The sequence below is a fragment of the Phalacrocorax carbo genome, chromosome 1, assembly GCF_963921805.1.
Source record: "Phalacrocorax carbo chromosome 1, bPhaCar2.1, whole genome shotgun sequence".
Classification (NCBI taxonomy): domain Eukaryota; kingdom Metazoa; phylum Chordata; class Aves; order Suliformes; family Phalacrocoracidae; genus Phalacrocorax; species Phalacrocorax carbo.
The window spans coordinates 14,100,687-14,128,677 of record NC_087513.1 but is presented as its reverse complement, the minus strand read 5'-3'; the positions used below and the strand labels follow the sequence as shown (position 1 = coordinate 14,128,677).

Here is a 27,991-nt window from a genome sequence, read left to right as displayed (position 1 = left end):
CATCTCAAGTTATCTGTGTTTTCTTGTTGCTTCACTTTTTACAGAAAATAAATAAAGCAATTTATGAGAATTTTTTTATAGTCCCCATAAGCATCTATGACATTAGTACAGCTTTAACAGTGTCACTTAATTTTATTACACCAAGGAAAAAAAAAAAAATGCTTGCAACAAGTAGATGGGGTTACACTTTGTAAAACTAGTACACATTGATAGAGATTCAGCTACAACAGTTCCAGGCAGGTAACATTCAGATTTGTGTAACAACATTCCACATTCTTTTTCCTTTTTCTTTTTTCTTTTTTTTTTTTTTCTTTAAGACATCAGTCGAGGCTTTTGTAGGTGATACTAGTCACATTTGCTTATCCTGTTAAAATTTCTGTGTTTTACAAAGTTCCCTTTAAACAGGATAAAAAAGGACCGTTTCTCTTCTAACAACTTAGCAGGAAAGAGACATTTTCAAGTAGAAGCTTGTAGATACTGTAAGTCATACTTGGCTAGTTACTGTGTAACAAATAGGAGCAAATTTGTGCATTTAATGCAAAATTATTAAATATACTCATATGCAATTAGTATTTGCTCTTCTAACCAATATTTCATAAGTTGCTTTTTTTTTTGTTTAGACAATCCTTTTATTATCCCAAAATAAATATTCTATAGCTTCAAAACATGTTCTCAAGCAAAGATTATACATCTTGCAATCAAAATTTTCCATTACTCTTTAAAATTGAAATAAAATAAACCAAATTACACTTCACACTGAAATATCTTTCAAAGTATATACTTCTTTAAAATATATATTAATATTTTACAATTTAGCAATTGCCACTGTTGCTTATTTGCATAACTTGTAACCATAATAGTTATCATTATCACTTAAAAAAACAGTAAAGGTCATATTTGTAAAGTTTAAGTCAGGTGTATACTTGGGGTTTTTTTGGTATGACTCTTTTAACCAAAAAGGCTATGCCAGCAAAGGCCACACTTCATACAGTCATAGTATAGTTTATCTGCATCTCAAGATTGGCATAAGCAATATAGCAAAATAGCCTCTTGCTAAGATAAACTCCATCTCTGCTCAGAATGTTAGTCACCGTAATTATAGAGACATGGCCTTTCTAGGGTGGGCAATACATACATGTAGTCAAATTTGTGCTTGCTATCTACAGTATGAGCTTTAATAGTAGTATCTCTAATTTGCACTTCCTGAAGTATTAGAAAATTTGATTGTTTCGTTTGTTACATTTTAGAAGAAAAGTCTTTCATGTATTCTTTTTTCTGTTTATAATTGCCAGTGGGTTGTTCAGGTTTCTGTGGCCACAAAAGGGGTACTCAGAAAATGGGGAAAACAGAATCTTTCTGTATCTTACAAAATCTTGATAATCTTTCTTATAATTTTAAGATCTAATGGTACCTAGAGTGAGAAGTAGTTAAATGAGAGCTTGAGCCTCTACAAGAGTCATCTTGTAACATTTGGCTTACCTATAAGATTCAGGAGAAAGCAAAATGGTGCTGGAAACTCTTTTTGCATATATGTAGACGCATTTAAGCAAAGACATGGATTTTTCTTGATGTGTCTTGTTCCTGTCTGTCTACCTGCCTATATAAATGTGCAAGAAGCTACATAATGGCACCTTTCTCCCACAAATGACAAATAGGACCTTGAGCCTGAATGGAGGAACCCAAGTAAGCAAGAAATAGTCTTTCATTACACGCTCTCTACATTTTTCCCACTTGCTTGTATTCAATTCCTTCAGCAACTTCTTTGAATAATCTTTGATAAAGGGGATAAGATTTGAGGAGTTATCTTCATTTTCAAAGTCTTCTTCAAGGCTTTTTTGTGTCTTAGGGCAAACCATGTGGCCCTCTGTTTCCTAGTACTTTAAAAATAATAATTTGTAGTACATTTCCTAATTTATGTTGATATTGCCATGGTCTACCTTTGAAGTTATGAAGGATAGATGATACAAAAAGTCAGGCTGTTTCAGGGAGACTAGTTTTCATTCTAAGTGTTGACAAATTTATATGTTATCAGTTATACTTCACATTTATTTTCAGGTTAAAATGTAGGTATTCATTCAGACACAATTTGTAGCCCATTTAAAATTTTTAACTCATAAAATCTGGTGTATCACAGTCAGTAAAAGCACCAAAAGCAATGTTTAGAATATTTACATAATGATACCAAGACTTAACGTGTGCTAAGTTTTAGCAATGACTATTCAGAAACATTCATGCTGTTTTTAATATATTATATGGGTCAAACCATATCTAAAAATTTATGTGGAAGTGTGCTGTTTTGTCTAGAACTATTTTATGCCAAACATAACTGAATACTTGTATTCTGAGTATAATACTGAGTAAGTATGATTTTGAGTGCAATCCAAATGCAAACTAGTTAAGAGAAAGGTGCAGAATTACTGCACAAAACTTTTGGGTCTGATCATAATTTTTACTGATTTAAAGGCTTGCCTATATCCACCGGGAATACCATCAGAAATACCATGCCATGTACCCCAGAAAATGCCATTGCGAACACCTTTGTATTTCTGGTGGTAGTACTTGCCATTGAGGTTGGCAGACAAGCATGCGTCAAACCACCAGCCAGAGCTGTAGTATGCTCCACAGTTTCCTGAAGGGTACCTGTCATTGTCCTTGTCCGGAGTTGTAAAGAACTTTTGATCGTGGTTGTAATGCCTGTTGTAGTGAAGGGCATCTCCTGCTGTGCCACTATAGCCATGAACACTTAGACGGTACTTTAGATATTCGTTGGCCACGTAGAAGTGTTCATATTTTGCATACTCTCTGATACCATTGAAATCTTCAAGTTCAATTCTCAGTTGCATTTCCTGGCTCTTTGTCAGGAGGTGAATTTTGTCATTCCCTAGCCAAAACTCCCTGCTGAGGTTTCCAAAGCCATTTTTGTAGTCGTTCCAGGTTCTGTTAAAGTTAGTGCTACCGTCCTGACGCCGTTGCAGCACTGTCCAGCCACCTCCATGTGTTTGCATGTCACAGTAAACTTCAAAGCTATCGTTTCTGGGGTCAGGCCTAATTCTGTAGATTCCATTACTCCTTTTGCCTGCTGTGTAATGGTCAGCACAGTCTCTCTGCATTATTTGTATAACTGGTGGAAGAACAGATAGTGTTAGAATAAACATAATTTCACTTTAGAAATAAAATTTTTAGCCAGACTGGTGTAACATACAGAACTGGCTCAGAAAGACTTCTACATAGGAAACTGTTATAGCAATTTCAGCTCTAGGGAGAAACGGGTTTTTTCGTCAGGTTTACTCTATAATAGATGCCACCTAGGAGCTCTGCATCAGATAGCTGTCCAAAAAAACCCCATTTAAATGACTCTTTATATCAAACCTGCCTAATATAGGGGCATTTTGGTCGTCTGTTTTCCCTTTTCTCCTTTTCTCTACTCTTCAGTTTATCCTTTCATTAACTTCAGTAAATTCAACCTGATTTCTTCAGTCCATATTTCTAATGCTTCGTGTTTACACACTTGCTGCTTTTTGTATTTAAATATATACCATCACACCCTGTCTATAATTTAAATCTTCACCTGGCAGTATTTCTGAGAAAAGTCTTTGTCCATAGGGGAATGACTTTAGCCTGGCTATTGTTCTGGTGACATCATTTGATACAGAACATAACATCATTAGGGAAGTTTCCTGTGTTCATGTTGACTGTACTTTAGGAAGCAGGAAAAAAGTAATAAAATTGTCTCATCTATTGTAGTAATACTCTGATTCCTAGAAAGATGAAGCTAGAAAAGTGACAATGCTTTCCTGTGTATATGGCACTGTTGGCATTACAGTAAGGAAAAGTTTTAGCATCTACCGTTAACACAGCTTTTTCCCACTGATGGGTGATGTATGTTATTCAGAAGAAAACTACCCCCAGATTTTTCCTGCAGAGTGAAAATCTGTTTTTCACTCACAATGTCACCGAGTTAATGACATTGTGTTAACAGCATGATATTATAATTCCATGTTATTAAGTGATACAGAGAGCTCTCAGAAGTTCTGAATTAAGAGTCAAAATCATAATGTTCATTCCTACGGCAGATTTGAATTTATGGGCATGTTCTTTTGCAGGCTTGAATTGCATATTTTTCCTAGAAAATTCTAAACAATTAAACTACTTCTTGAAGGGGAGGAGTGTTCTCAGGCGGCAGCAGGCAATAAGACTCAGGACTCCTTGTTTGCCAGGAAACTGGACATCTATGAAAGCACCAACTATAGGAATCAAAGGCTTAAAAGCCAAACCTAAAGCCAAACTTAAGCTGATTGTTGATATGTTAAAAGCATTAACTTTGTTATTATTCATTTGATCATTTCACACCTTCAAGAATCTCAGCTGTACATACACTGTACCGTCTGCAGATCCTTCAGTTTTCAATATGGGTAGTCAGAAGAACAGTTTTATTTCAAACTTGAATGCTGAGCAACAGAGCCTTAAAAACTGTATTGCAGCCTGATCTGTCTCTGCTTTAGCTCTAGAAAGCCCTGTCTTCATACGTATGAGTGGTAGAATACACTGACAATCTAGTGAATATTTCTTGTTTTCAAAGATTCATATATGTAATATAAAAACTTTATGACTTTAAAAAAAACCACTTCAATCTTCCCTTAATAACAGTCAATATTAGAAAGAAATTATTAGTTCTATTTCTTGATTTTAATTAGGACAATTAAAGTTTTTAAAAAGTATTTGCCAGTGATAACACCTATTTCCTGTTTCACATTGTATATTAGGTTCATGCTAAGGGTTTAGTATTAAAATTATGTACATCTCTTACCCACTTGAGAAGTACTGTTAATAAGCTTTTTTAGCTGAGCCTTTCAGATGTTTGTTGTGATGATAGAAAAATTAGTTTATTATCTATCTGTTAAAAATAAGCATTTTACTAGATTCATTTGATGTTTAACAATGTCTTGTGGACGTTTTTAGAATAGTTGCCATTTCACATTGAAAAAAAACTATGCAGTTTTCTAAGGCACACCTAGAGAAAATTTACCCCTTCTCATCCAAGGAGAAAATATATGTAGCTCACTGATACTTAATATCCTTAATGAAGGGTAGTATGGTGTAAAATAAGGTTAATATTTCATGTTTACTAATTGAATTGCAAAAAGAAGTCCTGTGAAGATTCATGTTTTAAATCCCAATATGAAGTCCAATTCTAGGACTGAACACCTGCAGCTCTCAGTAACCCTCTAGTGGTGGATGAAGTTTTACAGGAGTATAAATAAACAGTAAAAGAGCAAATACTTGTGAAGTTAACAACTTAGCTATTTCGTTAAAATATGCTTAAAATTGATTAGCTAACATTTGTAAAATGCACAGAAAGCTTATACTGGCAGTAAAAATTAACAGGTTACATACCAGGTCTTGGCTGCATTGCTGGACATTTAGAAGAACATTTGTTATCAAGGCTGTTCACAACAAACGTCAAATTAGCAACTTTGCTGTCAACATAATGTTCTACGTTGTTCATATTTATGAGGCTCATCTTCTCCAAACGACCCTGCAGTGTCTGAATCTGGCTTTTTGCATTTTTTAAGCTGGTTGCCATTCTGTTAACTTTGCTTTGCAGTTCCTTTACTCTGTTATCTTGGATTTTGCTGTTTTCTCCTGGAGTTTCTGCTTTAGGTAGCAGAAATTCATTACTGCTGTCTCTTTCTTGGTTGTCATCTGCCTGCAGCTTGCAATCTTGGCAGCATTTCTTCAGCTTGTTTACTGCTTCTTTAAGGGTCTGTACTTCTTTGACAGTCTTCTCAAGGAGTCTGAATTCTTTGGGTAACTGGATGGTCATCACAGGCAGATTTATCTGATATGCACAATCCTCTCCTTCATCACATTTCTTATTAGTTTTGAGCTTTACAGGACAAGTGTCAGTAACTTTTCCTTCTTTAGCATCCTCTTTATCTTCTAACACAACTGCAAAGACATTTGTTAAAGTGAGGAGACATGTCTTCAGCAAGACTAAGTAAACAAGCAGCTTCATCTTCGCAGAGAAACTAACAGTATGAGGAAGTATGCAAAAGTGTAGCAACCTTATAAGGGCAGCTTGAAGTCTGTGAGTTATTAGACTGCCTACACTGTTCTCAGAAATGGGTGGGAGTGCTTGCATCACGAGTGATTGATAGCAGAGCAAAGTAGGTAGTGCTTGCAAGGGTGGCATGTTTCAGTGTATTCCTGACTGAGAACTAGTGTATGTAAGCAAAATGCTGAAATGCATGTGTGCTGATCACTTATGCAGTTTAATTTCATTCCTTGTTGTACGTGGATTTTCTTTCTGGGGAAAAAATCACTTAGCTTTGCATTATAATAGTCTACTATCATCTGTTTCTTAACATTTGAGTGTTCTAAAACTGCTTTTGAAAACCAGACTGATAGCCACAATATAGTTTTACCACAACAGGTGGAAAAGGTGAAAAACGGTCCCTTTCCCAGTTTGAGGTTTATCACATACCTTCACTCACACTCAGTCCCTTTCTTCCTAAAACACTTTAACTGAATAGATGAATTCATAAAAATTATTTAAATCCCAAAGCATATTTGAAACATACATACAGTTTTCGTTCCAAACATTTTTCAGGATAGAGTCATAAACTAAGGAGGGCAAGCATGATCTTTCTTCTTCCTATTTTGCCTAGCACTGCTGGAATATTCATGATTTCTATGGCACATCACAGTTAAAATTCACTGTTATCTGATTCTGAGTACTTTACTGAACCTTTCTAAGTGAAGGGAAGGGAACTTAAGGACTCCCCCTGCAACACTTCAGTGCATGGGATCCTAACTGTTGGATTGGTTGTCCAGAAAACCCAAAGGAAAGCCTGGTGTTCTGAATAATGTCCTGAATTCTAAATCTAAAGCAAGTCAGGGAGCTAGGGAAGGAGCTCTCATGGGACCATCAGTTTGAGGTATCTTTTCCGTATTCCTAATTTTTGGTTCCTGCTTTTCTTTTTATTGTGCCTTGTATCAGCCTTAAAAGTTAATCATGTACTTTGCAGCTAATCACACCAAATGGAATACTTCAGCTCTAGGTGACAATTGCCATGTACTTCCTCACTTTTATTCTACAGCCACCTTTGCCATTCTCACGTGGTGCCTATGTAGTTTTAATGACCTGTGTCATTTTCCGTGTGCCCCAAAGCAAGGCCACATGGGCATGTCTTTGTGCATACGTGGCTCAGTCCAGAGCCACATAACATGCATGAGTAAAGGATTTTTACACCAGTTCTTGTTTAATTAGTCCAATCTGAACAATTTATTCCCCTAAACCCTATTTGAAATTACTCATAATACAGATTAAACATTAAACAGACATTAGTCACACACATACTCCATAAACTCGTGGTCTCTGGAATGTTACTAGCTTTTACAGAGACCACAGGCTTGTATTGATAGTACAGCTTGGTTAAAAACTTACTTGTCTAACCTGCTACAATAATTCCTTCAGATTCCTGCATAGCACAATGGTCTGGGCACTTTCTTGGGAAATGGGTTTTGAATCTACCTTTCCCATACTCTAAATGAACACCCCAGAAACTGCCATGGTGCTTTTAGTTATGTGGCAAAACTGTGTATCCCTTCCTTTCAGATCATGATAGTTCCCCAGCAATGAGGTGAAGGACCCTCCCCTAGACTGCAACTTGTCTGTAAGACATTGACATCACTTTGGTTTGTTAAAAATGCATCAAGACTGAAATGTTTGTAACAGATGAGATGTATGATTTTAATTTGTGAGTAAAATTTTAATTTTTTTTCATTTGATTAATAGGATCCTAAATTTTTTTCCATCGGTCTAGTATAAGGTGTTTACAGTAGCGCCTTGTTCTCCTGTATGGCTGCCTTGTTTGAGGGGCTTTAGAAATATAGTAGAGTTCCTAAATCCTTGTTATTTGGGAAGCCACATTCCCCCCACACTGTTGTTTGTTCAGTTTACAAGGAACTCTGCTATCTGCTTTGTGAATTTTGATTGGACAAAATATTCTATATCTTTAAAATTAATAATAATTATCCTTGGTAGACCTCATCTTGTGAATTGCCTTGAAGCATTCAAATGCATATCAAATGTTGTTATAATTTTTTGCTGTTGTGCTGCATCGAAAGCCTAAACTATCATTAGAACTGAGTGACTTCAAGAAGGGCAGAAATTTCTAGTAATGCTGAATGTCAAAGAAAAGAAAGTGCAGAGAGTAACATGAGCTTTTTAGGAATTTATTTTTCCTTCTGTGGAATGAAGAGCTATCTTAATCTTACAGACATATCTTCCTAAAGATAAAGGAAATAACTGAGAGCTCATGATATTCTTAAATTCTACAGATTTTAATTCTGTTCCCAGAACTACCCAGTGGTTGCAAGGTTAAAGAAGTAATATGTTTTGGTTTAACAGACTTGTCTTAGGACTGTTTATTCGAAGTTTATCAAAAGCAGCATGAACGATTTCCCATGATTTTTTAGAGCAAGGGTTTTTTTTCTGGCAGATAAAGGAATGTAGGTCAAATTAAAAAAACAAAGTTAAGACTGTAGGCAGATGTTAACTAGTGACTATGGCAATTTAAAACACAACAGCTTGCCCACTCTTTGATTTCTGGCTTTGTGCTGGGAGTTAACATCTCCTGCAGCAGACTTGCTGCAAAACATCCAGGTTTGTGTAAGCAGTTTGAATGATTGGTATGAACAAACCTGAAGCACATCTGGACTCATTCATGTAAACCATTCTGGTGGCAGAGGTGGGATGTGTTCAGATTCAACTGCTGCAGTAATATTTTTGATGTTTCCATAGACTTCACTGATTCTGTTATGTTTTGGCTGAGAAAGTGGTCAAAAAGTAATTAGATTAATCTTCAGTTTTTCCCACACTGTGGAATATGTACCAAAAGTCCATACTAGAAACAAAGTCTGATTTAGGATTCTTTTTGATTAATTCAATTGTTTTCTTTTATAATTCAGTAGTCATTCTTCATGCAGTCTTTATGTTGTCCGCTGGATCATGGGACTGCCAGTTCAATTTCCTCATGTGTCTATGATTCTATATAGGAGCACAAAAAGGAAGGCAGTCCTATTCCATTTGATTTTAATTGTTAATATTCTTACTGAGATACAGATTACATAGAACTAGTAGCCATGTGGATTCCCTATCCGTTTAAATTGGTCTGTGCTTTATTTATAAATTCTGACAACAGGTGGAAAGGCAACACTGACATAGAGCATATAAGTAGTAGGTAACATATTTAAATAAGCAATTGTAAATGTAATATATATTACAAAATTCTTGTGGTCAAAGAATATCACTGCTGTTGAGGTGAGGGCCATATTTGTAAAGAGAGAGATCCATGAAACTAAGTTCCTATTCGTTCTGTTTCTCCCATGACATCTGAAGATCTGCCTGCTCAAAATCTAGAATTTACTGCTGAATATTTCCTTTATCTACAGCCACAGAAGGCCCTGTAGTTGTCCAAGAACATGGAAAAAATAAGCCAGAATGCACACGTAAGAACGACAACATACCAAACGCAAAAGCCTCTCCCTCCTATGTCTTTTTGGGAAAATTCCTTTTTGATTCCTGCAAACCCTGCTCCATTGAAACCAGCTGGTGAAAGACTGTACTGGATATTCAGTATCCTCCTTTCGAGGTTCATGGCCAAACAGGTGATAGCAGGAAAGCCGAAATTCCTATCTTACCGATCTCTTAGCCCTGTTTTTACTGAGCCATGCAAGACACAATTGGCTGCCAGATGCAGTATTTTCCTACCCATTGTATCATCCTGATGGTGGCTGATTTTGATAATTTCCATGTAGGGACTGCTTTTTCCTATGACCTGGGGGACAAATCTGCAGTTATGAACTATTATGTCTTGGCAAAGAATTAATGATATTATTTTTTCTAGTTGTTATTTGTTAGTTTTAGAAAGCTTTCAGCAGTTTATTTTTCATTAAAGGGTGCCTAGCTGATCCATCTGTAATGAAAAAAGTAAAATTGTAGAAATTCTGCATAAGGCAATATAGTGCTGGATCTCCTGTAAGGAGGTAGATTAATGTTTCTCATGTATGCCTTTACTTTACCCCCACTCTCAGTTTTGTCTTGTTTATGAAGCATCATCTGCACACAGCTTTTTTATGTGAAATACTTTGTAGTAGTCTATGACTTTCAGTGGTATATAGGTATAAAAGACTCCATATCAAAATAAAGTGAATAGATATTAATAATTCTTCTGGCTAATTTTTTTAGTGTTTGACTTTTGTCTTCTGAGTTACTGGCTTGTTGTATGTGGAACCAATGCAGCCAAGTCACTTTCCTTTAGACAGCAAAGTTCAAGGAACTATACACCTTATGCCCTCACTTTGTGAAATAATGATATGCTGTATTTTAAAAGTGCATGCTGTCTTCTTATTTATTATACTTATGGTTTTCTTGGAATAGGAAAGAGGGCAAAATAATTTGTGAAGCACTTCATGAAATACAGAAAATCTCTTTGTTAAATTATTTATTTTAGCTTCCAAATAGAAACGGCTTAGAAAGGTGATTTTTTTTCCCCTGTAAAAATAGCACTTTTAAGGGGAAAACAATTTACATAAATATGTGTTTTTATACAAATGTACTTGTTACTTTGTTTTAATTTTGCACACCACAAACATCAGCAGAGAAATGACTGACTGCATGCGTGCAACCAACAGCCACGTGGTTTCAGGTATATTTGTTTATCACCTAAATTAAAAATTGAGAAGACTCAGTGACAAGTATTTTTCTGCTTGAAAGGCTAATAAACAGGCTTTTCCTGGGGACTTCCCATGCTTGTCCTAAACAATCTGTTGCCTATCAGTGTGCATGTAGTTACAGATGAGAGATTCTACTGTATTGGTTAACTGCAATGACAGCATTAATTTAAAAATCATACCACATTTTTCTTTACCTTCTACCGTCATAGCCTTCCTCTGGATTAATGACTTATTACTTAAACAAGGTATATCCTTTCCTAAATATCTGCAGTGTAGCTATTCCTGTCTGTACTTTAAACGTTTCCCAGTCTACAAAACGGAATGCAGAATTGCACTGGAATACTGATAAATACAGTTTATGATGTAACTAAATATTTAGAGTATTACTGCAGTGATTTTTATATTCTTGTCTTAAAATACTTTGAACTATGTGCTGAAGCCTGAAATACTGTTGAGTAGAAAAATCTGAGATGACTTTAGAAGTGTTAGTCTTCTATAACTCTATATAAATAATTGAGGCATGTTGAAAAACGAGAGATGTAAATGACTGAATAAAAAGTGTAATGAAAACTCTGGAAAATGCAAAGAATTACCACTTTTTAGTATGTAGGGACTCTGCACAGATTAGAGACAAAAAAGAGATTGAAGTAATTGTTTTCATTCTTTGCCATTTAAACTTTACAAATGACCTGGAATTTATGTGGAAAAATCCTACCCTATATGGCAAAATAGCCTGTTACACTATTTACTCTACCCAGAAAACTGTCGTCTAATTTGGTATGATTTGAAAAGACTTTGATGTCAACTTTGTGTTGCAGAAGAATATTTCGGGAGAAATCCTAGCCTAGCTGAAAGGGAACAGATTTCCTTATAGAAGTTCAGGAAAATTTTCACTGTGCTTTCCTAAACTGGACCAAATTTCATTGTTGTAAAAAGTAAGGCCGTTTGGTAAATAGATGTGGTCTAATTTACATTAGTCTTTATCCATCTTCCTAAATTGAGTTATAAAACAAAAAGCTTGGAAAGTTTAATGGGAACAATTCCAGTTGGTTTTTAATCTATTTTTTAATTTAGCAAGCCTTGAAATAATTATATTCATTTGTTTGTCAACAGCATTCAGAGCTAAGTGGTTCTGGCTCTAACTGACTTAGGGCTCATCCCTATTCCAAAGTAAGTGGGAATTTTCTCACTGGCTGACTCCAGTAATGTTTTGTGTTCTAAGAAATTGTCGCATCTTATGGTATTGAAGTGCATACTTCAAACCCTGTAGCAAATGTGGTGAAAAAAGTAAAAACTGTCCTGTGTATTGTTTGGGAAACCAGATTAAATTGTCACAGAAGTCCTTAAGACCATTAAATTCTCTGGCATCAGGACTGGTAGTTTTTAGAGCAGTTTTTTGGTTGTTTTTTCCCTTTTTTTTTTAGATAAATCCATTCCTACGCAGATTATAAATACTGCCTCTATAGGTTTTTAATTGTTGTTCCTTCATTTTTGTGTGTCCCATCTTGATGTAGCCAGGACATGACCTTCAGATGTAATAAGTCATAGAAATTCTCAGAAATTGAGAACAATGTAAACCATTATATTTAGCCACTTAGAAGCCAAGTTAGTATACTGTATTTTTCTTCATTTTACTGTTAGCATATCACTCTCAGTTCTGGTTGATGGCAACAGTGATGCTAAGGACCTGGAGCAGATGCTCCTTGTTTTCCATTTCTGGGAAGACAGTCCTACACTCTTCTAGCAAAAGTGTAAGCTCAGTTATGAACTGAGTTATGAACTCAGCAGTGGGCTGAACTTGAGGAGAAAGTGGCAGTTCCCTTAGTGCATTATCATGGGTCCAAACTTTTGCCTAGATAATTTGGAAGTATCAGGCACAGGCAAGCCAAACACCAGCAGATACCCCTAGCTCACCTCTTCTAACGGATGAAAGGGATTCTGTGGAGTCTTACAGCCAGCAATACGGATAGAAATGCAAGAGTCACAGGATGGGTTCGGCATGCTTGCACCTGTTGCCTCCCTGCAATGTAGACATAACCCTTGAAAAGTCAACACGAGATGGTGTTGGCTTGTGCCTGGACTAAGAAGCACTTGAGCTGTGTGGTAAGTGTCCAAACAGTGTGGACACAGTAAGGGTTTTCCCAGAAGATACAGAGCTTTCTGTTCAAAGAGAAGCATTTATTCTTTTTCTTCGCTGAATGTTTAAACATTTGAATATTATCCAGAAGAGGTTAGAAAACCTTTTCAAATAAACAGAGGAAATTACAAACCTCACACAGCAGACTGACCAGAAGAGCCATTTGCCAAGTGGCTAATACTATACTGAAATCTTGAGTATATACAAACTGTGAAATATATTAATGCCTTGATATTTTTCTGTTGTCTCCTATTATGAGACAAAAGAGTTGTTGGATGAGACCTTTCAGATGTTTGAAATAAGCAACATTAATATAAAACGTTGGCTTAGTCTATGTGTTAAAATAACATTAAGTGTAGCCACAATGTCTTGTTATAATTACAAAACCTACAGCTTAGAATGATGATGTGGAAAGTTATTATTCCATTCGAGCTTAGAACACATTTTAGTTACTTTGCAGTATCTGCAAACATAATTAGAAACACATGTCAGCTCCATCATTCCTCCAGAATGCAGAGATTCTAGGAACTGTTGAAATTAAGTCTTTCATAGGAAGCCTTCAAAAGTCTCATAGTGATTATGAGTAATTGATGTTAATCAGTTGTTTTTTTTTTTGTGTGGTGGCTATATATATATATCTTCCATGCTTTTATTGATGCTTTTTATCGAAAGAATGTGAGGAGTTCATCCAATATTCAGATTGCATCATCTTTTTAAGTTTAAAATTTGGCTTAGTTTAATTCATTTCTGGAGAGTATCAAAAGAAGCCTTAAAATCCTTAAAATTCAAAACGGGGAATGTCAAAGTTCTTAGAGTTCTTATTTACATCACATTTGAGTTACAGAAAACTTGTTTTGAAATTCCAGATGAGTCACTTAGTGTATTGCTTTGAGCTGACTGTCAGAAAGGATTGAATATAGTCTGTTAAAATGGAGAATGTAAAAGCAGACTGCACCTAACCCTTGGGTGAGGAGGTGTTGCTGTGGTTAGGGCCAGATTTCACTAGTTTTGCTCACATGGAAGAGTATCTTATTTATGAGGTGGGTCCTTCATGGTTTTAATTCCCATTCGTATTCTGACATCATCTCTTTCTTACCAACATCTCATCTACATCCACCTTCCAGCCTCAGAGAAACTACTGTGGTCCAATGTCAAGGGGCTAGTGGACCTGCAGTCAAGCTGGAAGGATATACAAGAGCTCCCTCAGACTGTGTATACCCTCAGATTGTGCTCACTTTTTCTTGGTATTTTCTTCAGGAGATTTTGAAGAGAGCTCTGATGGGGAGCTGTTGGTAGCAAGTGAATATGAACTTATTACTGGTATGGGTATAGAGAAAAGTTATGCAGGTGTACCAAACACCTATCTGAGTGTAAGTATTCTTCTGTTTTACTCATTGATTCCTATATTTAAAAAGTTCCTGCCCAGAGCCAGAAAATCCACCTTTTCCTGCTAGAAAAATATGAAGGATATGCCCTTCCCTTCCCCCTTTTCAGCAAAATCTTCCTCCACAGTCTTTATCATAGGACAGGATTATCTAGTACTTTATTTCATGGGACTTTTCACTGACTGAAGGAAACAAATTTGCTTTGGAATTTAGGTTTGGGTTTGGTTTGGTTTTGTTATGTTTTGTTTTTCTGGTAGAATAGCCAAGCTTCAGATAGCAAGGTAAAATGAAAAAATGTGAGAAAGTTAGAAAATTACACTCATGTTAATCAGTTAAAGATGAGTGTAAAGTAGAAGAAAGGGTAACTTAATAGCGTAAAATAAACATAACAGAAATTTTAAATTAAAAGGGAAAGATACAAGTAAATCTAGTAATGACACATACTTCCATACTTTTAAAGTAATTACATTTATGGGAGTACAGGGAAAAAGAAAGCAAAAAGTTGCCAAGCAACCATCCGTTACCAGCCAAATCTTCATCCAACTTTCCAGTAATTCTCCATTTAGATAAGGAAAATTTATTTTAGTTTATTCAGATGATCTATGAATTTTGAGTGTGTTTAAAAGTATATAGTGTCCCAGTTCATTGTATAATGAGAAAGAAAAGCTGAAAAAAGCAAAATGTAGTTAAGTACAAATGACATGGAAAGGGACTGGAAGACTTAACAGTTTAAGAAAATTTACCCAATTTGTGACTGCCTGTATAACAAAAAGATCTTGGTTCTTTCCAGGGCTTATAGTTAACACAGGACTGAATAAAGGCAACTTCAGTTGCCATTCACGAGCTTTTTTTTTTTCCCTCACCATCTCCTTACTCATTCTTTTCAGTGTAACAACATAATTAGTTGAACTAAGGAGAACTACCATTTTACTTACCCTAGCAGTGTGAGAGCATCCAAGCAATAAAATGAACTATGAGTGTGTCTTGCAGGGAATGGGGAGGAGTGAAATGTAACTTCTTATTTAAACTTGGGATATCAGTCTTGTACACGGATTTTTTAATAGAAATGTGGCTAATACAGATCCAATGGACCAGAAGAAAATTATCACAAATCTTCATTTACAATTGCTAAGTTTGTGTGTGTATACATATGTAAATACTGTTGGCTATTTTATCATAAGTTGTTTTATATGTGTGTTCTTGGATGATGACTTTTCTTGAACCAACTTGCAAGCTTACTTCCTTAAGGTTGAAATTTGGAAGCTCTAATACTCATTATAGTCACTGCTGCCAAAGTATACTGTTTTTTTAATTAACCCAGAGCTTGCTCAAACGTATGTTGCTTAAACGTGAGTGATTTTACCAGTAATAAACCAAGTTAGTGAGTGAGCCAACTAGTGAAGGCACCCCACTGGACCTGTTGATTGTGAACAGAGGATTTTTGGGTGATGTGACAGTTGGAGACCATCTTGGGCATAGCGATCATGAAATGGCAGAGTTTTTGTTTCTCAGAGAAGTAAGGAGGAGGGTCAGCAGAACTGCCATCTTGGACTTCCAGAGGGCAGAGTTCAGCCTGTTTAGGAGACTGGTTGACAGAGAGTGCACCATCAGTAAGTTTGCACATTACACCAAATTGGGCAGGAGTGTTGATCTGCTCAAGTTTAGGAAGGCCCTGCAGAGGGACCTGCACAGGCTGGTTCAATGGGCCAAGGCCAACTGTATGACGTTCAACAAGGCCAAGTGCCGGGTCCTGCACTTGGGTCACAACAACCCCATGCAACGCTACAGGCTTGGGGAGGATTGACTGGAGAGCTGCCTGGAGGAAAAGGAACTGGGGGTGTTGATTGACAGCTGGCTGGACATGAGCCAGCAGTGTGCCCAGGTGGCCAAGAAGGCCAATGGCATCCTGGCTTGTATCAGGAATAGCGTGGCCAGCAGGAGCAGGGCAGTGATTGTGCCCCTGTACTCGGCACTGGTGAGGCCGCACCTCGAATTCTGTGTTCAGTTTTGGGCCCCTCACTACAAGAAGGACATTGAGGGGCTGGAGTGTGTCCAGAGAAGGGCAATGAAGCTGGTGAAGGGTCTGGAGAGCAGGTCTTATGGGGAGAGGTTGAGGGAAGTGGGTTTGTTTAGTGTGGAGAAGAGGAGGCTGAGGGGAGACCTTATCACTCTCTACAACTACCTGAAAGGGGGTTGTAGTGAGGTGGGGGTCAGACTCTTCTCCCAGGTAACAAGTAATAGGACAAGAGGAAATGGCCTCAAAATGCACCGAGGGATGTTTAGACTGGATATTAGGAAAAACTTATTCACTGAAAGGGTTGTCAAGCACTGGCACAGGCTGCCTAGGGAAGTGGTTGAGTCACCATCCCTGGAGGTCTTTAAAAGACATGTAGATGTGGTGCTTAGGGACACAGTTTATTGGTGGACTTGGCAGTGTTAGGTTAATGGTTGGACTTGATGATCTTAAAGGCCTTTTTCCAACCTAAATGATTCTATGATGCTGTAAGTTAGGACTATTGTCTATTGCTCACTTTGGATTTCCATGTTACAATTTTTAGGAATTAGAGTACCTCACATTAATCAGCGGAGTCTTGTTTGACATGTGCAAGATGGGCCATTTTGGGGTTTGTTTTTCTGGGGTTTTTTTGAGTGATCTTTGCGAGACTCTTGGCACTGGACTTCATAGTAATCTACTGACCCTTATACAGACATTAATGATCTCTGGCAAGCATCTCTTCTGAAGGTCTGAGGTACCTTGTACAAGATATCTCCTTCCATACAGCCTTCTGTCATGCATATTTATAATATGCCTGCAAAATCAAATTTGTTCTGGAAGAGGTGAAAAGCATCAACCTAATTCAAATTAGACAGAAGCTCAAAGGAAAACATGACTCATCTATTGTGCACATTCAGAAATAGAGGTAAAAAGAAATATTTATGAATTCCAGTTCTAATTTAGCCTGTGATATTTATAAAAAGAAATCTAATACTGAACTTGAGTAATAAAGCTGTATTAACGTTTTATATCATGGCATCTGGTTACAAAAAATTTTATATACTTCTCTGTTAAATCTGAGATCCAAATGCAAAAAACCTGTAGTTTAGAGATGCAACTGGCATCGAGAAATTCAATATACATGTTTAATGTTCCTCGTTGATTTTTCACTGTTTACACCAATGTAAGTGACTTAGGAATAATTATTATAATATACTATAGTGCTTTATAGGTCCTATTAGAAATATTACCTATTTCCCTAATTTCAGAATAGACCTAAGTCTGTGAGCCCATAGAAGGAGGACTATTTAGTTGCTGGAGCATGTCCAAAGAAGGGCAACAAAGCTGGTGAAGGGTATATAGAGCAAGTATTATGAGAAGTTGAGGAAACTGGGGTTGTTTAGCCCGGAGAAGAGGAGGCTGAGGGGAGACGTTATTACTCTCTACAGCTACCTGAAAGGAGGTTGTAGCAAGGTGGGGGTCGGTCTCTTCTCCCAGGTCACTAGTGATAGAACGAGAGGAAATGGCTTCAAGCTGCAGAGGGGAGGTTTAGATTGGTTATTAGGAAAAATTTCTTTACTGAAAGAGTGGCCAGACATTGGAACAGGCTGCCCAGAGAGGTGGTAGAGCCGCAGTCCCTGGAGGTATTTAAAAGACGTGTAGATGTGGCACTTCAGGGCATGGTTTAGGAGACATGGTAGTGTTGGGTTGCTTGTTGGACTTGATGATCCTGGAGGTCTTTTCCAACCTTAATGATTCTATGATTTACACCACATTAACATGTAGATAAGAGCATATCGGGACTTAAGGCATTGCCTATAATGTATTTCTTATAGTTGTATACTGGCTAAGCAGTTCAGAACCTTACATTTCAGCTAAATTAGTCTAATTAATTTTTCACTGCTGATAACTGTATTAGCTATAACAGATATTTTTTAAAATGGGTAAATAGACCCAGAATCCCCATTAGATAGTATCTACCATTCAGGACAAAATTCATTGTAAGCACAGACACATAAAATCATTGACAAGGTTTCATTTCTGATTCCAACAGATTCTTCTAAAGTCAAATAGTGGTAAACAAAAACAGCAAAAGGTGAATTACTATGTGTTTTGCTCTGAAGGTTGTATGGTAAAGCTTAATGTTTCAGCCATTCATTAAGGAAATAATGCTCATTCTTGCAACTATCCCTATTTAAAACAGTTTATATAAATGAAAAATTATCCTCATGAGTAAAGATTTGTTCTGGATTGTTGCCCTTAGATTACAGTTTTCCCGATGCTATTTTGATGGCTAAAGGGAAACTTAGTAGCTAATATTGTTCTCCACCAGAAGATGTTTGTCCTTGTAAACAAAAATATATAAAAGGTATGTGAGGAGATGATCTGGAAAGGAACATCAGAGGCAGAAGCATATCTTCATGGATAGGGGATAGGCAAGGCTACAAGCTAAGAAGGCTGAATGTGCTTATTTCCACGCTATGGAATAAAGTGTAAAATATTCTGAGGAGAAACTATACAAGAAAAATAGTTTAAATAGTTGCTGTAATTTGCCATTGAGCTGGAGGTTGTCCATGGTCACAAGAGGTGGTTTGCTTCAGGACTGTGAATAGCTTTTTCAGAAGATGGAAGGGCAATCAATTTCTTGGCTTTAATTCCATTCTAGATAGTTGTAGGAACCAAAGTCATCTCAGCTGGAAAACTCTTTACTTCTCAGCCCACCTGATGGCAAAGAAGACAGACTCTGTCCTTTATACTGTCCACTAACTAGCGGCTCTAAAAGAAGGTAACCCCTACCCATTTTTAGTATCTTTTGCAAAAAGCTGTTACTCCTTTTCTGCTGACTGTGCACAACCATAGTTCCAGGTCCAAGTGGGTACCTACTGTCATTCCAGTCCGATCCCTTATTTTTGTTGTCAATAAGCAGTGTATTCAGGGACTGGAAATCTGCTATTCTTCAGCGTGATATAAGTGTGTAAGGAAAACCATTGCTAGCCCTGTTCTAGGCATTCAGTGAGTTTCTTGGAAGCATCATTTGATTAAGTTAACATAGCTTCTGAGGTTCACTTCATTTACACATCACCCAGTATCACATATGTGGGAAAGGCAGCCTTGAAAGCATTATATATCTGTAAATTAGGGGCATCATACCTCATCTGTTTTATGACCACAAATAATACAATATTTCTACAGTATGCTCATGCTTTTCCTCCCTCTTCCACAACTATCTATTTCTTCCCCTCAAGCTGTTGCCTCTTTCCCTTCTTTCCCTTCTGCTTTCCCAAGGATCTTGGACAAAACAGTGTGCTGGGCTTTAATAACAAATCATGGGGTCAGGGTACCCCAGTGCTGATTCTCTGATGGCTCTCCAAATAAAGTTGCAGTAACAGGAACTATCTGGTGATGATACCTTTCACAGAAGTCTCGCTCCCTTTGACATGCTGGTTATACTATCTGTACAGTCTGTCTTATGTAGTCCTCAAAGCTACATGGCTTCACATTATATAGAACCAGCCTCATTGAAATAGAGCTCTTAGCTCTGAACTTAACTGAGAAATTCAGTGTAAAATGTGTAAAAAGCTTATGGATATAAAGAAGAAGACATAGTCTCCAGGACAAATAAGTTTATTTCTGCAGAAACATTGTCAAACATGGCCTAGGTCTGCAGTGATAAGCTAAGTAGGTATAGATCAGACAAGCAGGGAGAAAGGACAATAGTGAGGTACCGCCCAAACAGGACAGCTATACTTACATATGAGGCTAAGAAATAAATGGGTTGAAATAGGGAAATATTTTCTTTCCCACAGAAGAGCTAGTTGGTATTGTGAACTTAAGTGAACAGTATCTTTGGATCATAGAGGATGCCAAAATAAATATTTGACAGCTGCTTATCTTTAATCTTATGCAAACAAATGAAAGACAGATCTACTTTCCTTTTTTTCAGGGCTGCAGGCAACAAAGATTGTCTTTGCTACTATGAAATATTTTGCAGCGGATCTTAAAAAAATATACGTAAATCGAACAGCTATCCACAAAATGTATGCTTCCTTTGGCATATTCACTTGGGTTCTGCTTCTTGACCTATGACTGGTTCTGGATGGTTTCTCCTGGATATTCAAGAAAGGGGCATCTACAGAATAATGCACATATGAATCTCTTAAATGACCCTTAGTTCAGCTTAGAGAAAGGCCTTTCCCTGGAGGCTTGTCAAACATAATGGTTGAAGTATAACTTCTGGGATTTTCCTGGTGCTCTAGAAATTTTGTACTTATTTCAGGAGATCTGCACAACCACATTTCTTGGCAGGTTCCCATAAAAGATGCAGATTTGACTTGCTGCCACAGAAGGCTAGATATGGACTTTTATCAATCCAGATCACCTTACATTTTTTACCTGGATTTAAGCTGGGAGTCCTCACCTGTAACCAAAAGAGGGGAAGAAAATATTTTCTAAAGAAATATCCCAGGAGATACTATTATATTACTGCTGTGATATTTCCCAGTGGCAAAATTTGGCTCCTGGTCCTATTTCCTATTTATATTAAGAGGTACTGGCTCATTTGCCCAAATTACTGCCCTCAAGATACCTGAGGAGTCACCCAATAGATGGGTACGCTGCATCACACACATACGGGTTTTTTAGTACTGAATACATGGAGTGGTTTGCTCTTGGTGTTTGCCAAAGGGCTGCCCAGGCATGTAAGGCAATGTGTTTTGTGGCCTGGAGATGATCTAGCCTGACCCCAGCTCCTCTTTTTTGCAACCATATGCCTGCGGACACAACACTTTAGCACAAGCTGGACTTTAAGCATCAGTTTCATCAGGACAGCTGCTATGTACCAAAACTGAACCAGTTAACCAATGTGGAAAACAGGTGACTCAGCATGAGTTCGAAGTCAAGACAGAATTATCACGAAATATTAAAACACACAGAAAATCAGAGAAGAAATGGTGGTGCAGGTACCACTGTAGCTGTGACAGACACATTCTTCATATTCTTATATTTATGCTTTGAATTGTTATGTAAATAACCATTTTTTCTTCTGTATATTTGATTTTATTCTGTATTTTATTTGGTACATTACCAAAGACTGTATAAACTAAAAGGCTGCCACTTATAGTTGTAAAAAGTTGCAACAGAATGAAAATATTAGTGCTTAGGAGATTTCTTAACTGTCTGTTTCCCCTCCATAGCTATTTTCTGCTGGAAAAATCACAGGCACCAGAGTAGCTGAGCTGAAGGGAAAGTATACCCTGCTGCATAAGACTGTGATAAGGTACAATATTCCTTTTTAGACTTTGTTTAAGTAGCCAAAGCATTACATATTTAGAGTAATCATCTGCTGATGCTGAAGCCTAATTATCATTTAAGGCTTTCTTATAGATATTATTCATGAAGAGGAAGCAAGAATGCAAGGTTGAAAACCAGTATTATTTAATAGGAAGTTTCAAGGTAACTTGGGATATTTAAATACTTGTTTGAACAACTTTGTTTTTAATATAAACATAACAATAATGACAATGGAGGGAAGGACAAACTGCAAAAGACAATATACAAGTTTAAAATAAAGATATATTTGAAGATCATGTAGCCAGAATTTTAACATATGAAAACACTCTGACCTGCTGAGCTAACATGATAGAGGGCAGCTCCAGAAACTAAAGGCTCATTTCTAGGAAGGAAAATGAGAGTCTATCACACCTAAATAGGCATGAATTTTACCCTCAGAGAATATTCACAGTCACATTAGACAGGACTGCTAATAAATTTAGAAGGTTAGAACCTTAAGCTTCAAAGTAAAAAACTTGAAAGTTAGGCGTAGTAGTTGTGAGTGCCCTGCTCTGGTACTTGCTGGAGGAGAGAGAAGAGATCTTGCTTATAGCCCAATGCAGGTTTGAGCAGGGCAAGTGTGACTGGAAGGAAGATAAAATGGAGGGACAAAGTGGGACGAGAGTACAGTTGTACTGAGTGAACAGCGTGTCACAGAACAGAGCAGACCTATTGCAAATATTTCAATACTACATTAGTATTTGAGACTAATAATTCTGATATTACTTATGGTATACCCATAATTATCAGTAAAATCAGCATCATGATACTCCTGTTACATTTCTGCAATAGGTATCATAATATCCACCAGATTAACCTGACAGTCCACATCAAAACCTTTATGGCAGTTCTGCTTATAAGAGAACCATGGCTGTTCTGTCCCTGAAGCTAATGCCTAATTTGAGGATTGTAAAACTTACTCAAGTCATACCTGCTTCCTGGGCTTATGCTGGAATTTGGTGTGCCGCTTGGCAATCTGAAGAGCAGTAAGTGCTAAGTAATGTAAAGTCATTTGAAAAGGGGTTCCCAAAGTCCTGAAAACACAGTTTTTCTTGGGGTTAGCTGAGTCTTCTAGTTTCATCTTAATAAAATGGGGAGTAAGAACATGGCCCGTACTCGGTAAAAAGTCACCTGACTTTATTCACATTACTGCATGGCAAATATTTTTGGGAAGCAAAATTAAAAACAGCACTCCTAAAACAGTTCAACTCCCTAGAAAATGCAAGCACCATTCTCTTAATGCTCAGAACTCAACATATTACGTGGGTTTTGGATTAGTTGATTGAGAAGGCTTCTACCACATTGATGTTCACTGAACTGAAGTAGAAATCCAGTACCTGCTAAACTTGATTGACTTTTAACCGGTGTTGGTTTGAAACCAGTCTTTGGTTGGAAAAATACAAGCATATTATGACATATTTTTGATATAGCATTTTTGCTATACATATTTATATAGCATTCTTTTATATAGAACATTCTTTTATGTAAAGGCAATTCCTTTGTATGCATAATAAGTGGAATTTGGCCTGAGTGAAAACAGGACTCAGCGGTCTCTTCTGTCACAGATAAAACTACTGTAAATACCATGTACCAAAAGCATGAAAATGTCAGATGGTAGATTACATCTCTCATTCTTTCCGTGGTTCTCGTAGGAGTTCAAAATTGCCATACTACTGTAAGAAAGTCAATTGGAGAGAATCATGTCACATTCTTTACGTCATGTGTCATGTAGATGTAGTCATGTGTCAAAGCAAAATGCCAACGTGTGAACAAGTACTAATTCCCACAGATAAATTTCTCTTACTGCTAAAAGAAAGCAAGGGGAATTAATTATAAAAATTGATTGTGATCTCCAGTATACTTTACAGACTTTTCAGACATCAAAAGTGGGATTCACCTGTGCATATGTTACCATCATGGGCATGCATGTCTAAACTAGGTATCTAGAGTCCCTTAATGGTCAATACAAAGAAATAGGGACCACCTCCTTATACGGACATCTGCCAGCATCTGGTTTTCTCTGTTGGCTATAAGGAGAGTCCTGCTGATAGGTTCATTGCATGTGTATACTCTTTTCCTGCAATGAACTATTGACAGAATCAATACCATGTTTTAATTTTTAGTTCTTCACTCTTACATGTGCAGTACAGTTCTGTGGATCAAGAACTTATTTTTTCACTTATTACAGTTGAATTTAATCTCTTTCCCAACTAATCCCTATCTGTCCCAGTGCTGTTACAATGCCACGTGGGAAAAAATGACACTGGATGAGGTCTTCAAGCTGTGTGTGTTCTTTCCTTTAGTTGCGTACAAAAATCTCAAGGGGAAAGTCTTATGCATCTTAAGCAGCGTAGATCCCTGTGACAGCTATGCCAAACAATTGCAATTGATCTCTCTGATATGCAGTAAAAATCTGTTTAATAGGATGATTGTAACTAGTCTGTATGCAGATAATTTCCAAGGCTGTTGCTAAACTACACAGGGTTATAAGTTTATAGTGGGGTCCTCTGTTTAGTGATAAATACTCCTTTACTTCTTGGTTTCACTTTTGCTCAATCTGGCATTCTGGAAAGCTGAGAGATTATCACCTGGCAGATAACATCTTCGATACATTTCTTCAAAGCATTATGCACTTTTAAATTTATGTTTCCTGCACAGCTGAAATTCTGGGTGCAGGCTGTCACCCCATTCTGGTGCTGTCTCACCCATCCACTTTGGAGTGAGGCTGCACCTAAAGCTGATGTATCCGAGTTCATATTTGGCCCCTGGAAACCCATCTGGTCACACAATCATGTAGCCAGATTGTAAATATTTATTTTTATTATCTCAATTTAGGAACCTAACATGAATATTCTGATACACCAAGCTGTAAGAAAATCAGGTAATAATGATAGTTCACTGACCATTTGGGAATCTTGTCTACTTAAGTCTATGTTAAATTATTAATAACTTCACAAATTAAAAAACTGCCACATCAGACTTGGCAAGCCTACTGTTGCACTCATGTGATTCTAGATGTGTACATTGTACAGATGTCCAGTTGTTTCTTCATTGTCTTTAAGTAAATTTAAATGTTCACATGAAAAAATTACTGTTGGCAACTATAGTGAGCAAGAGCTGGTCTAGGCTCAACACTCAGTTCTTGTTTCTATTTTTATCTTTTTATTATCTTCAAAAAATCAATACCAAGAATTTTGGTTTTATGGAAAGACTTACATTTTTATGCAATTTTATGTAAAATTTATGTTTTATGTAACAACTATGTTTGAAATGAATGTGTATTACTGCAACCAATTATATTTTCTCCTAAAACAGCATACATTCCGTTGGACTTAAAGAAGATCTAAATATTGTATAGGATCTTGGATCAATAAGTCAATTTATTTTTCCCTTAAAAAGTTATGATGTAAATACATCACACATGAAGTTATTTGTTCGTGATAAAAGCACACTCTTGTTTCCTGTTAATGTCTGTGATTTTCTCACTTTCTGGTTTAAAAAGGAAGTGGTTATCTAAGTAGAATTTTTACATAAAACAAAACAACTTCTGTTCCATTATTTCAGCTGTGTTTATGCAGTATAGTCAGTTGTATATTTTGTTTCTATAGTTACTATATCAACTCTATTCCTCAGTGTGATATATACTTTTTTTTGTTGCTAAGCCATAAATGTCACCTTTGAGCTAATATTTATGTATAGATTTCTTCAGTATGGCAGATTCTAAATTCCTTTGTTTTAAAAATATTAAGTGCATTACATTTTTAATTAATAAAAGCAAGTGATGATAGTTCTTTATTCTTCCACATCATTTATGGCTAATTTTAGTATACCATTATAGAAAAGTTATAATGCAGTAATATTGAGAAGGCATACACAATGATTTCTATAGCATAAATAATAGGTTTATATGTTGTGCATTGTATATGATTTTCATACTATAATTCCCTTTAAAACTTTTCCGTAACGATCAATGTATTTTACTAACAGCCCTTAAGAACTGTTATTCAGCTATCACCATGTAGGTTCCTAAGCATATTATGAATACCAGTCTCTTAACACTGACAGAATATTAGAGTTCATTGTTTCTGTGAAGCTAGACTTTGGTGATACAAGTCAGATCAGATAATTGTTCATGTCTACAAGCCTTATAATAAGCTTCCACAGAAGTTCACAAATGTATTTTCAGCTTGTGTATCATTATATGAGTTACTTCACATACTGGTAACACTACAGCAATAGCAACATGCAAATCACCACTGGGTAGGTGTCCTGGTATTTACTAAGAACTTAAAGGTGTCATATAGCCCACACTGGGCCTTGTCTTGGTGAATACTTCCCTGTTACTTGTCCCCACACTGATTCATATCTAGCCTTCGGCACTTCTTAGGATAAAATGGATTCCCTGTCTTTTCAATGGTTCTAGAAGGTATTAGACAAATAAATTAGACTAACTAACCATCTTTCATCTTATTAAAATTAGATGAGATGAATCCCACTCCAACTCTACATAGGCAGAAAAAAACCCTCACATCAGATTCCACTGCTTTCATGGTATCATAGGATCATTCAGGTTTGGACAGACCTCAGGAGGTCTCTGGTCCAACCTCCTGTTCAAGGCAGGGTCAACTAAGAGGTCAGACCAGATTATTCAGGAGTAAATCTCATCTCATCTCATCTCGAAAACCTTGAATTAAATATTATAGGTAGGTAAAGAAGTATAAATACAAAGCTTATGCTTCTCATTGCCTAGTTCTAATTTTTTCTATTTAATGTAGTTTACAGGAATCTGAGATCCAGCTGTTGCAGGAAGCCAAACGTCTCAGTGTAGAACTGGAACAACAGCAACATGAACTGGAAAAAGCAGAACAGTTCCCTGAAGAATCTTCCAGTGAAGTTTCCCGAATAAGGCAACAACTTCTTAGTTGCCAAAATGAATACAATGCTATTAAAGAAAGAGAGTATGAAGTTCAATTCAAGATGGAATGGTAGGTGATAGTGGTCAAACGCTGCTAATCTTATCATAGCTTATCTAAAAGATAATAACATAGAATATAATTCAATCTCCTGTCTGTCTTACATGGACACATTTCCTGATGGCTGTTGTTAAACAAATTCCCACAAACTTTCCCTAGTAGCAGCAACATTTCACTGATGAATAAAAATGCCCTGGTGCGAGATTTGTAAATTATTTTCGTTTTAGAACATGCGTCGTGTCGTTCGAAATGTTGTTTAAAATTTGCTACATTGCATGATTGATGTTTAGGTAGGCAAAATTAACAGGAACAATTCTAGTCTAAGACACCTTTAATACAAATTCCTAAAGTGTCTCAGAGACCCAGTGACTGGGATTTTATGGAAACAGTGTCATAAATAGACCCAATGCTATTTTTAACATCAGAAGCACAGTTTATTCAAGTTTTTCTGTTCAGGTATTTAAAGGAGGAGAAGTACTTGTATGCTCTCATGTCAGAAAAATGAGAAATTTGCTGTGAAAGGAGTGACTACTTGCCATTTGTATAAAAGGAAAAAAGCCCAGAATAAGCTTGATATTGTATAAATTTTAATTATCTGCATATATGAGTGTATTGTACTTAGAAGCTTTTATAGTAAAATTACCTATTGCATTTTAAAAAATAGGTACCTATGGAAATGTACCATATTTTTGTTTTGTGGGGTGCTTGCTATTTTTACCCATCTTCAGTCCAGCTGTAGTGTAGTTGGTGTATATAAATCCAAATACAGAATGTCAGCAGCTCAGCAGTTAAAACTATTTTTCTGCAAGGAGAGCAGGGGCACTGTACAAACTGCATAGAGCAGATTTTTCTGGCAGTTCTTTCTTGATTTTTTTTTAGAGCCAAATGTTTGCTCTAAGAGACAAAGAAACTTGAGAAAGAAGCAAATTGGGAGTGGGAGAAATAAAGAAACATGGAAAGCATCTGGAAAAAATTATTTGCTATGAGATAACTAAGCAACATGAAGTTTCCTGAAATAATTATTAAATACAGAATATATTACAATTTCCGAGCAGTCCAGAAATGGGCTCTTCAATATATCATGCTTGTTACCCATTTGTCCTCATATCTTACGAACATTTTTCACTGATTTGGCATCACTTTTCCAAAAATTCATGGGTTTTTGTATATTATGGGGATATTTACTCATACTCTATTTTCTAACTAAGCCAAAAGGAGGTTTCTATCCTACACAAAATGCAGTTTAGGTATTGTTTCGATTACCCTTGCATATTTACTGCATTAATAATTATATATAGATTGAATATCCTATCTTGCAGATTAAAAAGACACTTTTTGCATCGGTCATGCTGTGAAAAATGTTCTTTCACTTTAATAAGACACTTCCTCTGTTTGGTCTTATGTATTGCATGAGATCAAAACCAGCTGTACA

At 36.6% G+C, this 27,991-nt stretch overlaps 2 protein-coding genes across 2 annotated transcripts in view; one reads left to right on the top strand and one right to left on the bottom strand.

Moving 5' to 3' along the window:
- CCDC146 (coiled-coil domain containing 146) overlaps positions 1-27,991 on the top strand; it is an 81,315-nt gene that overhangs the window by 20,011 nt on the left and 33,313 nt on the right. Inside the window, exons 3-4 of the mRNA XM_064444276.1 lie at positions 21,451-21,533; positions 26,362-26,571. Of these exons, the coding sequence (XP_064300346.1) occupies positions 21,451-21,533; positions 26,362-26,571 (293 nt within the window). The remainder of the gene's footprint in view (positions 1-21,450; positions 21,534-26,361; positions 26,572-27,991) is intronic.
- On the bottom strand, positions 113-6,073 carry FGL2 (fibrinogen like 2). Its single transcript, XM_009509156.2, has 2 exons — positions 5,395-6,073; positions 113-3,121 (listed from the first exon to the last, which is right to left on the bottom strand). Exons 1-2 carry the CDS (start codon positions 6,014-6,016, stop codon positions 2,415-2,417), a joined length of 1,329 nt encoding a protein of 442 aa, XP_009507451.1. The 5' UTR covers positions 6,017-6,073; the 3' UTR covers positions 113-2,414.